Raw genomic sequence first — 12981 nt, forward strand, 5'->3', positions numbered from 1 at the left:
CCTTAGAGATCCTCTAGCCCAGCTTGTCATTATACAGGTTCTCAGGTTAGCATTGTACAGGCTCCTGACTGAAAGATCAAGCAGGGTAACACATCACCAATCTTTGACCTTTGCTTGTACCACTTAGACAGAGCCAAAGACCCTATGTTTTCGGTGGCCTTTTCTAAGTTCCGTTTTCCTTCTCTTTTAATAGCCGCAGGTCTTTTTAAACTTGGCCCCACCCCCCCATTTCAGACTCAAAATCTCTAAAAATGTTATGTCGTCTAAATGACCAACTTCCGTTCTCACTTGTCTTCACTGGTACCAGGTTCTCTCTCAGGCAAGCACATTTAAGCCTGAGGCTTCTTTTTCCTAGTTCCTGCTGCATGTACCAAAATCCCTGAACATCCTCTTTACACAGACCCATTAACTCAAGTCTTTTGATCTCAGATTTGGACTGTTCTGCTTGTTTCCTCATATTATCAAAAATTCACTTGTCATTTCCCTGTTCTAGACAGCAGGTGCAATGTAAGACATACTTAGTTGGAATCTGCACTTTAGTAAGAGTCTGGGGTAGCTTTATGCTATGCACATTAAAATCTAAGAAGCTCCATGTTATGTGCCCAGTGCCTCTGCCAAGTATGTGGCATCTATTAGTGTATCACTTAATTTTACAATCCAATAAATAATGTACTATTATTATACCCCAGTGCCTATGGCCAAATTGAGGCTTAGCAACTATAAGAAAGATGGCTAAAGTCATAAGCTGAAGTTCAGGATATTAAGAGAAAATATTAATGAGGGATCAAAATTATGAATGGGCAGTTAAGATAGGAAATTAAGCTGAATTCTGGAAGAGGTGCACAAATTAGCCAGCTTCAGAGAGTGGAAATGTGAATATTCCAGAGATGTTGGTAGTATGTGCAAAGGTCCTGAGGTGGGAAAGAAATGGGACTATTCCCAAAACAGAAAGGAGAATAGTATGGATTCAAAACGTAACCATTTACAGGAATGAAGTGATAAGAAGGCTTTTGAAACTTGTTCAGGAATTTGCATTAATTTTCAGTAAATGTCAACAGAAATCTTGAAGGCAAGTAGTATGTTTTGGGAATGATTAGATCCTAAATGACCTCTCTGGTTGTTGCATGGAGAATGGGATGAAGAGAGGGAGAGAGAATGTGCAGTAGAAAGCTGGTCAGAGGATCTGGGTGAATTTGAGATGATTTGAGTTAGAAGAATTAGTAAAGAGAAGTTAAAATGTTAAAAATTCAATCTCATTTTATTAGATGTTCATCTTTCTTTTTCTATCTCCACTGTTTTTTATGACTTTCTACATCTTTTAGAATATCCACAAAGACACTCACAGGCTGTGGAAAGGTGACTTGCTACTGCTACTCTACATTTGTTCTTTTGTTTTCCTTTCAAAGAGTTATGGACTGTTTATACTGAGGAGGAGCCAAGTTGTTCTGCAGGTAAGGACTAAATTCTTTGATTGAGATTTAGTTTGCTGTTGCCTTTTAATTTTATTTGTATCTTTGGTTGGTGGTTATTTCTTCAAGCATTTACCTGGTACTATCTACCTTTCTGCCACTCACTGATTCAAGGAAAACTGGGAGTTTGAAGGTCACTGGGTTTAAGTTGTGTCCTTTGTGCTGGAGACACCTGGAGCACACAGATATTAAGTGGTCTGTACAAGACTTTTTGGTAAGGTAGTGAGATGACCAGAGGCCCTCTGTATGCCTACCTCATGGTCTGTCTCCACTAAACACCACTGAACAGAAACACACACTAAGTCTCAGGTTGGAACATAACTAAAACATGGCAGCACCTGTATATATAGAGGTGGCCATAGAAGGTTCTGTTGAGCTTAAGACAAGACCAGCATGATGGAATATGTTTTCCACTGTTATTTACCTACAGCCACTGGTAAATAACAGAGAACATTTTATTTAAAAATGGCCTCTTATCATTCAAACATTCTTCTATTCACCTGAGTACCTACCAATTTGCCTAATCATCTTGCTACTTTATTCTAGAAAGGGTTTGGTCCAAAGGAAACACCAGGGCAGTTCTGCTATAAATGCAATAGCCTTACCACTGAGATTGCCAAACAACAAAGCAACACAGAAATATTAGTCTGGTCATAATATACATTTTGTCAAATTTTATGGTATATAATGTGTTGTTATATAATGACAATATTTTTTTCATAATTTTTTTTCTTTTTTAGATATTAGGAATCACTTCTCAGCTTTTTGGCAAAGATCAAATGTAGAAAATTGGGTAATCCCTACCATTTCTATTCAGTTTTTCTTAATGTCAAAAGGAAATGGTAGATCTGGGTGTGCTAGCTCACACCTGTAATTTCAGCTACTTGGGAGGCCAAGGAAGGAAGATTGTCAATTCAAGGCCAGCCTAGACAACATATGAGATCACATTAAAAAAAAAAAAAGCAATGGTAAGAATGATCTAGATATATTAAAGAATGATAGCTATTGCTCTCTATATAATTTTTCAAAGTTATTCTATCTTAAAAACCAAAAGGCCTTGAATTGATCTCCATATTGACCAAGTGCAAAATCATAATGCATGTTTTTATTTTTCTTTCTACTAAGAGGGCAGCAGGAGGGTAAAAGAGAAAGTTTTTTCTATAAGTTTCCTATGACAAGTGATGGGGAAGAAATATCATACATATTTCACAGATCATGTGTAAAAAAACCCAAACCAGCAGATGTACAACAGTCCTGTTTTAACAAAGGGCATTAAGACAATGTCTTGGATTCTGACAAAAGCAGTCAGTCAATCTTTCCCCAAATTCAGAAACCAAATTGCAAGCCCTTACCTTGGAGGGCCTGTAAGCTATGAGTCTGTACGATAATGCAGAGCTGCAGGACGAGCTGAGGAGCACTTTCCAGAAAGGTGGCTAGCAAATGCAGCATACTCACATCAGCATACTCATACACCATTTTCCAGTAAAACCTCCATCTATCATTCTCCCCACTCTGCCGGCTCCGAATTCCTAAGTATATTGTGTGGAAATATCTAGAAAGAAAACATAAGAGAATAAGGAGATGAGTGATAATTTATAATCCAAACTTCCACGTTGGTTTTTGCAAACCATCATATGCAAGCACATATGCGAGGCAATTAACTTGGTGACTTATAATTTAAAGCTCAAAGTTAATTGCTTTATGAGTACCTTTATTCTTAAATGTTCACTCTGAGACATCACTGCAATTTAGTTTCCTTTAAGGTGTTGAATTGCAATATGAAGAAAAGTGGGATTTAATTTGATGGGCATTCAGATGTAGAAGGGAAAAAGGGCTACTTTAAAAATTTATAAACATCCTTTCTTGTCAGATCTTCTACATGCCCCACTGTAATTATGAGGTAGTCTTCTTCTAGGACACCTTTCAAGTCTTAAGTATTAATATGTATGTTCTTGTAAACTTTCTTTATATCTTAAAAAACTCTTTATTATTGAAATTTTCAAACATATACAAAAGGAGAAAAAAGTAGGTTAATGAATGAATCTACTACACTTTTCACTCAGATTAGGCAATTAGCTAATTGTTTCTTCAAATATACTTGCAACTTTTGCTACCAGATTATTTTAAAGTAAACCCTATGCATCATCATTTCATTTGTAAATGTGTTATTAAAATAATTTAAATACCAACACCATTATTACATCTATAAATATAACTTTAAAAGCAATACCATTATCATACCTATAAACAATGATAATCGTTATATCATAATTTCTTAATAGTTTGTTTGAAATGCAGTCCAAACAGGATCTTCCCATGATTTTTTGATATATATCTTATATCTTTTTTCTACTGTGTATTCCTCTTTCTTCTTAGAAAATATTTTTGCATATTTTTCTTTGTCTTGATTTGATGATGTTATTTGCATGATGTGGTTAAAAATATGTCCGTGTGTTTTCTGAAAATAGATACTTATTGCTAGAATTTCAGTGAGATTTAAGTTTGATTATTGTAGGCAAGTGATGATTATATCTATCAGGAGGGACATCATGTTCGGTTATTCCCTCTTATGATGTTATCCTCCATTAGTAATATTGCAATCAGTGTTTCAAATAATAATATTCTGAATTTACCACTCTCCTTCCTTAATTAGCTAGAATAATACTTCTCCAGGCCTTTGGTCAATGTTTACATAGTCTTTGGTGACCAGAGCTTGCTCTCTTGTAGATCCCTCTTGAAATATATGAGAGAATGAACAGTATTCCCTGTTATGGTGGATGCATAACAGGGTGTGGTTATTAATTTGGCCCAGGGTGAGGATAAAGTTCTGTTCGTTACATAGAGTTTAAGGTTTCACACTTCTTTGAGATTTGTGCTCACTTCTAGAGTTTGTGAGAGAACTACACTTGGCCAATCATATTCTCAGCAGCTAGGAGCAAAGAATGGGTTAAAGCAAGAAAGCAGAAGAGTAGAAAAGTCTGGGCAACCTTTCACAGATCAGGGTGAATGGATACAAAATTCATGGAAGGAAAACTCTGAAATTTATTTCTGTGAATATTTAAAATTTGTTACTTCCTTATTTACTAGCATAAAATGTTGTCATGGAAAAGTCTGATAAAAATCTAATATTCTTTCTCTTATAAGCTTTTACATCTTTTACTTGGATGCCAAAAGAACGTTTTTCCTTTTAAATGCAAATAACTTTTTAGAATATATCTTGATAATGGCTATTCTGCAACAATATTCTCAGGAAAGTGATCTGCTTCTTCATTATGTGGCTTCAAGTTTTAATGTGTAGTTTTATGTTACCTTTAATTGGTTTAATATTTTTTCTAATTGGTTTCTTTGTTTTTTTTTAAAGCCTCTCATTAACATATATGCATGTTACATTTTTTAAAATTTTCTGTTTCTTCTGAATCCTTTTAATCTCAAATTATTTTTGATTTAAAAGTTTTTCCTTCTTTACATCTCATTATCTTGTAACTATGGTTCTTGAATCATGTCACATCCCTTCTAGCTGAGCTTTCATTTCTGACCTAATTTTTGTTGTTGTTGTTGTTGTTGTTTTTGGGGGGTGTTTTGAGACAGGGTCTCACTATGCAGTTGAAACTGACCTGGAACTCACTACGTAGCCCATGCTGGTCTCGAACTCACAGTGATCCTCCTACTTCAGCCTCCCAAGTGCTGGGATTACAGGTGTGCACCACCATGCCCAGCTCCTAATGTTATTTTTAAAACTGGAATTCAATGTTGAGTTCTATCAATCTTCTTGTCAAAATTTTACTTTTGTCCATTCAATTCTTTTCTGAATTTTTCTAATTCTGATGGATATTTTCCTTTCACAGCCTTTATTATTTTCTTAATATATTTAAAAAATAAAAATAAAACAACTTTATTTGGCAAAAGACAAAACAGAAGATTAATAGTATCTTTCACAGCCTTTATTATTTTCTTAATATATTTAAAAAATAAAAATAAAACAACTTTATTTGGCAAAAGACAAAACAGAAGTTATTAATAGTAGTTGTTTGCTCAAAGAATTGAATGGGACAACTGTTTCTCCTCTAGGTATATCTTATCAGGAAACTCCAAGCAGAGGCGGCCCTACCCACAAACACCCCATTTTGCATAAAGGGGGCCATGCCAAACAGAATTCAGCAGCATGGCTCTCTCACCCCTCATCACCTTCCCTGCTTAGCTCTCTGTGGGAAGGAAAATCCCACTCAGCCCAATATACTCCAAGTCCTCTGCTGTGGGCAACCTGCAACAGTCACAATGGACCTGGGCTCCCTCACAGACCTGGTTGGGGTGGACAAGATAGGCTAAGAGCCGCTTCAACTAGCTCTGAACCTACCATGTTTATCCTTTACCAGCTAAGCCTCAGGATATGAGGGCCCCTGAGCCCTAGGGCACAGGAAGAAGGGGCTGGAGGGGGTGGAACAGAATGCCCAGGAATCTTGCCTACTCAGAGAGCAGAACAAAACCTAGATTAGGAGCACAGAAAGAGAAAACCAGAGAAGTGTTTGTTTTTACATTTGTTTTTACTGTATTGGAGGGTGGTGTTGGAAGTGTAAACTAGACTAAGGTAGTGTTTTTTTTTTCTTTCACTTTAATGTTTTCCCCTTCTTATGTTCTTCAAAATTTTGTCTACAGCCTGAGTCCTGAATCCTTCTAGAACTTCCCTAGAACATCAGAAGCTCTAGCATCCTCATCTTGGAGAGAAGTGAGCCATCTGCTGGTCAGGAAGCCAGTGTAGCTACTCCAACAGGCAGCTTTTCCCACAACTAAGGCAAGAAGGTGTTCCTGGAGTAAGCAGGGAGTAGTGTCTACAGCTGGGGTTAAAAGCTTGATACTGTACCTTTGAGTGTCTTTGTTTCACCTTTCTGTAATTTGAGGATGCAAGGGCCTGCCTGAATTTTCCAGTGGAACAGATCATAGTTGGTCTTCATCTCCCTCTTTCTCTTCTTATTTAGCTGCTTCATCGTTGGTAGTGTTAAACAGTAGTATACCCCATTTTTATATATTCTAAGAAACACTAATAGTAGACTTTCATTAGCCAGAATATTTTTGTTCTTAATAATGTTGTTACTGGGCAATAAATAAATAAATGCCAGGAGCTATTGGTCTGTAGTTTCCCGAAATTGCAAGGTTGGGCACAAGGGGAAAGGGTTCCTGGGTGTTAACTGACTTGGGTGGGCCTGGCCAGAAGAAAGGCAGACGACATCCTCTATCATTTTAGGAAAATCCTGGGTGCCCTGAGGAAGGTTTCCCACCTCTCTTGAGTGGCTTGGCCCATCCCTTGCTTATGAGAAAGGGTATAGATTTTTTAATTTTCTTAATATCTTTGGATTATTTTTAAATACTAGCTTATGGGTTTTTAAAATTATGTTTTGTGAATGTATTTTTTGACATGTATCTTATGTATGAACATTATTAGTTTTATATTCTCTTCTCATAATCCTATTGATTTTTTTCTTGTTGCTGAGTTTTAAAAGTTGAATCAGTTTTCATGTACCCTTAGGAGACATAAGTGGTCTAGGACAGTTTTGCTGGGTTCATAGCTCTGGAATGCATTCTGCTGTTGCTCTCATAAAGTGATTAAAAACAACAACAATAAAACGATATCCCTTGCTACCTTCTGAGATTAATTGCCTCTGCTCTCCTTTCCCTTCCCTTCCATTTGGATCTATTTTAATTTCTTATAGTTGTGAACATCCTGCTGAATTTAGATTCTCATCCAAGCAGATTCTTTTCAGTCAGTGTGGAGCATTGTTTTGGAAGGATGCTTAGTTTGTTAGCAAAGGAGATTGAAGGACTCAGACTGTCCCACAGCTTTGGATTTCATGTCATTATAGTTTTCCTGGGCTCATCCTGCTCTGGGCCATGAAGCCCAACTTCCCAGTCTATTCTAGTCCCCACTAAATTGGCTCACTAAGTCTTCCCATGAGTGTTGGAGATTAGGTGGTTTTTCTTTTGTCACGCTCTTCCCTCACCTTTCTCCTATATGCTGTTGCTATCACAATCACATGGGTTAGATGCTCTCACTAATTTGTCCTCATATAACTCTAAGAGTATTGCGACATTGAGTTTTATTGCAGTCATCATCCATGATCTGTTACATTTACCAACCTATTTGTTGCACCTATGTCCATGGGATAATCTTGGTAGATTAAAAAAAAAAAACAACTGTTGCCACCACCATTGTAATAGCAGAACACTATCATTTTAAAACACAGATTACATCATTTTCTTAGGCCTTTAACTACTCTGTACCAACTAGAAGATGAAGCCGGTGAAAGTACAGTTTAGAGATTTGCTACCAACCCCTTTGTGCTTGCACCATTCCACACCTGACAGCTGTGATAATCTCAGAGCAAGCTGTTGTTTCCATTCTTGTGTCTCCATGCCTTTTCACAGACTCATTCTTTCCTTGAAATACTCTTAGAATAGATTTTGCTGCTTCTTTGATTGGCAAACTCAGTCTCCATTCAGTCTTCACCAATCATCCCAGGTTTCCAGGCTTAGATAGTCAGCTTCCTGTGTATTTTAGTTTCTGAGGGCTTTTTAAACAACGTATCGTAACTGGTGACTTAAGCAACAGAAATGTATTGTCTCTCACTTCTAGAGGCTTTAAGTCTGAGATCGAGGTGTCCTCAGGGGTGCTTCCTTTTGAAGGCTCTAAGGAAAAATCTGTTCCATGCTGAGTCTTATAGCTCCAGATCATTTCTTGGCCACCTTTGCCAGTCCTTGGTTTAGAGATGGATGCATCAATTTGTGTTTGCACATTTCCTCCCTGTGTGTGTGTGTGTGTGTGTCTGCTTTTACATCTAAATTTCTCCTTTTTAAACTACTCCATCACATTGAATTAAGACCCACCCGTTTATTTCAATGTGATTATCTGCAATGACCTTAGCCGACTTCCAAATAAGGTCACACTCACAAGTACAGAAGAGTTAAAGCTGAATCATCTTGTGGGGAGAACACAATTCTCTGGAATTTCATTCCAGATGGGAAGCTTTAAAGGACCTGAACCTTTGCTTAGGAAGAAACCCCTTGATGGGTCTAAATTACAGAGAATGAAATGAAAGCATAATCACCAGTAAGGCTCCATCTATTTTAGCATGAAGGTCTTGCCACTATGAGGCAAAGGACAGAGGTGTTGTGTGTAGTGCCAGGATGGGGATCCCATAGAGCCTTTAAATCTTAAAAAATAACAACAGGCAAATAACATGCATAGATATTTTACTAAAATTAGTTATTAAGATGAATAGTACAAATAAAAATGGTTACAACTTGAACATCCAATAATGGGACATTAATCGAATAATGCATTTATTCACTGCACAGTTGAACTTTGGTATCTTCAAGGCTTTGTTTCCAGGAACTCTTTCAGATAACAAAATCTGCGGATGCTCTAATTACTCATATAAAATGGCATAGTGTTTGTATATAACTATTTAATCCTCCCCTGTACTTTATATCTCTAGATTACTTGTTATATCTAATAAAATATAAAAAATGCCTTGGAAATAGCTGCTATACTATACTGTCTAGGAAATAATGACAAGAAAAATGTCAGTACACGTTCAGTACAAATGCAATTTTTTTCTTGTATTTTTAATCCATACTTGGTTGACTCTATGGATGTAGTATCTATGGATTTAAAGGGTCAACTCTGTATCGTAAAGGCAAGATACAGGTGAAAATAGTATACAGAATGTATTCATTAATACTTTTAAATCTGTGTGTATATATGCAGAACAAAGTTGAGAATGTTTAACACTAAAATATTAAAATGGTGATTTCTGAGTGTTGGGATGATGAGTTATTGTTATTTTTAACTTTATAAACAATTCTGTGATACTCTTTCATATAGATAAAGTTTAAATGCTAAATAGCTTTCCTATTTTATGTTGTCGTTGTTTTTGCTTTTGTAGAGACGACTAAACTCAGGGCCTTGTACATGCCTTGCAAGTGTTCTGCCACAGAGCTATAACCCCAGCACTAAAGATTTAGTATTTTAAAGTGTTTTTTTTTTTTTTTTTTTTTTTAGTTTGGGTTAACTCGTTCTTTTTGTACTGGGGATTGAACTCCAGTCTTTGCCCTTGCAAGGCAGGCCACCGAACCTCTGACCTAAATCCCTGGCTCAAAGTGTTTTATATATTTTGTAAAATTGCTTCCTAGAAAGGCTGCACCAAGTGGTAGTGGATGAGTGTTCTTATTTTCTTAAACACTTATATATTATCATTAAGAATGAAATCTTTGCCAATTTTATGGGTAAAAAATAACATGTTTAATTAGGGACTTTTAAATGCCTACTGAAATTTTAGCATATGTGAATATTTATTGGCCACTTGTATTGTTGTGTGATTATTTTTAACGATAATTTTTAAAGTTTAATTCTCAAACTTACTACTTACATGAATCATGGTGATCAAATCACTGACTACTCTTACTTCATATCTTACACTGTAATGTTATGGTCAGGAGTCATTGGATGAAGCAAGGAGGAATTTAGGAATCAGATGTCAAGTTACATTGCTGAGAAATGGCAATTGAACCAAGAGTCCAGACACTTTGATGCCAAGACTTAAGTTTTCATTATATCTGTCTGGCTTTAATTATTCCAGAATTCACCTTATGCAAAAACATACATACTCATACACACCCACACACAGAATTCACTGTATTTTTTTCTGTGTTCTATTTTTTTTTTCTGAGATATATAATAGGTATTAAACTCAGGAACTTTAGCTCTGGACAGAAATTCAATCTTGCTGCTGTCAGTCCTAGGACTTTGGGAAATTACATAATAAGCAATCAGTAAAGGTTAGATGATATTACAAATAATTTCTTTGTTTGTTTCAGAAGTTAAATGGAGAGAACAATGCTACCTTAATATTCAGATTTTCCTTTGAATTGCCTGAGACTCAAGTCATCTTGAAACTCAAGAATAGGCAAAGGGTTGCTTTGTCTCAAAGAATGCCATGTATGTGGACAATCATTCTGTCTCTGTCCCTCCTCTCTCTCTCTCTCTCTCTCTCTCTCTCTCCTCTATCTTTATCTCTAATCTATCATGTCTATCTTATCTATTTATCTATCTACTTACTTATCATGGATCTAACCATCTAGTTCATCCAGATGCTTACTATTACATTATAATTGCATCTGTAGTGAAAGAGGATGATAGCTAAAGGTAAGTCCCTGTAAAATAACCATTTCTGCACTGAAAGATAAGTCTCCTTTTCTCCTTGGTGTTAATGTTAGTATTATGTCACTGGAAAAATTTTTCTTCTGTCTGAGTCTCAGAGTCACCTACCCTCTGAGTTGAAGTTTTCTTGTGGGAAGGTAAAGATGCCAGTTCCTCCTCCTGGGCTGCTATGAGGATATTGCCTACTTGTGCTTGACTTCCATGGAAATGCTGCTACGCACGTGGTTATTGATGTTCCTGGTTTACCTATAATGCTTACCTTTTTTTATTCTAACAACTGTAGGTGATTTTATGTCTTCAGTTCTCATTAAGAATTTTGTTCTGAGTGGCATTTGTCACTTTGGATTAGAACAGTATGTCAGGAAGGACATGGCTTTTGGCTGCTCCTCCAGAGAGGAAGATCATGACCATCACCAACCTACTGAGAAGCAAGAGTTCTAGGCTTCCTGCATATCAGAAAATGAAGATTAGACCTGGGGTGGCGAGGTGTGGCAGAGAGGGCTCTCTAAGATTTTCATTCTTAAGATTCTGCTTTTCTATGTTGGGAAAAATAAAATGTCACTGCAGAGAGCATTGATGGCCAGCAAGATCACAGTAATGTGCATATTCAGTTTCCTTTAAATATTTGTAGAGATGGCAGGGAGGGTTCACAGAAAGCCATGTTTACAGTTTAAAAATTTAACATAATCAACAGTATAATTTAAGAAGGAAAAAGGGTTTTAACGTTTTACTATCAAGGATGAAATATGCCTAAGCATGAGAGAGCAATGGATTAAATACATAGATCTCATCAGTGCTAATTGGAAATGTTCCTGATAAAAACCTCTCTGGAATGTCAGTGTGCTCTGCCCGCTTCTTGGAGGGAAATACATCCATGGGGCTTTTGCCTTCCTTACTTCTTGGATTGATAAGGTCACTTGTATTATTCATTGTTTTGGGAAACACACTGGTGAAAAGTATAGTTTTCCTTACATCACTAAATGTTACCAGGAACACTGTTCAACTTTACCAACATAATCTCAACCCGACAACATTTTGGCTTTGTAATTTTCTCAGCACTCTTGACAATGTACAACATACTGATTTAATCTGCATCATGGTGCACACACAGGCCCACAAGTAACCCAGGCACAAATCAACTCTAATCATATTCTAAATATTTAAATCCCATTTAAATTCTCAGCTCTTTTTCATCATTTTCTAAGTGCAAAAGCAGCCTGGACTCAAGTCACAGCCTCTCATATCACTAACTTCAACCAGAAACATAATATGGTAAAGTGGGGGCAGATTGCAAACACTCAGTATGTGAAGCATTACATAGATAGAAATAGGTTTAATCAAGACTCAAGTTTCAGGTAGTCTATAAGTGTAATAAACACTTTAGTTCTTAAGTAATTTTGATCAAATGTTACATTAACCGCTGATATATCTATGGTTGAATCAGAAATCATTGATAGCTATCAGGATAATAAATATATTAAATAATTCATGGCTATGTGGACTTTATGCATATATTTTAATATTAAATTTTCTTTCAATATCTTATAGAACATTAAACAGTTTAGCCATTACAAGTGTTATTTTTACTATTTGAAAAGTACAGAGCAAAATCTGTACAGAAAAGTTTCAAGTAAACACTATCAATAGACAATGATTCCAGCAAGTGGTATTTTCTTCTGTTGCCTGGCTATAAAGTTTTACATTATGTATTGATATGTCAAAAAGTTTTCTATAAGGTACAATAAACAATGAGCAACACCATCATACCACTTTGTTTCGTTTTAATCCAGTATATCAGGTTTCCATCATTGTCATTTTATGCTGAATATACTAGAAAATAACTTAAAATTCTGGCCTACATTTCTGTGACAGAAAAATTTCCTAGTGGCTATTGATTTAGATTAGTTCTACTTCTATTAATCATCCAAAGTATGTGTGTGTGTGTGTGTGTGTGTGTGTGTGTGTGTCTGATCTTCCATTTGACACCAGCATAAGGACAGTTGCTTGTGTGTGTGTGTGTGTGTGTGTGTGTGTGTGTGTCTGATCTTCCATTTGACACCAGCATAAAAGGACAGTTGCAGCTTGCCCCTACCTCAAAAGTGAGTCGCCCCTCCACCTAGTGAGCTGCTTTCCACACTGCAGAGCCTCCTCCTCACACTGTCCTTCTCCGTGTTGTCCTTGTCATAGCATGTGGCTACACCACCTCTCACTAGAAGCAGGAAAGCTTTTCCAAAATAATCAGTATTTGCAGTGCCCCTCTCATGTGCATGTTATAAATATTTACAACAAGAAAAGAAAGTC

At 36.4% G+C, this 12981-nt stretch overlaps 1 protein-coding gene across 1 annotated transcript in view; it reads right to left on the reverse strand.

The window, feature by feature from the left end:
• Xkr4 (XK related 4) overlaps positions 1-12981 on the reverse strand; it is a 460700-nt gene that overhangs the window by 177664 nt on the left and 270055 nt on the right. Inside the window, 1 exon segment of the mRNA XM_033760729.1 lies at positions 2822-3021. Coding sequence (XP_033616620.1) covers positions 2822-3021 — 200 coding nt within the window.

This window comes from Fukomys damarensis, unplaced genomic scaffold (assembly GCF_012274545.1).
Source record: "Fukomys damarensis isolate Sample0158 unplaced genomic scaffold, DMR_v1.0_HiC HiC_scaffold_5, whole genome shotgun sequence".
Classification (NCBI taxonomy): domain Eukaryota; kingdom Metazoa; phylum Chordata; class Mammalia; order Rodentia; family Bathyergidae; genus Fukomys; species Fukomys damarensis.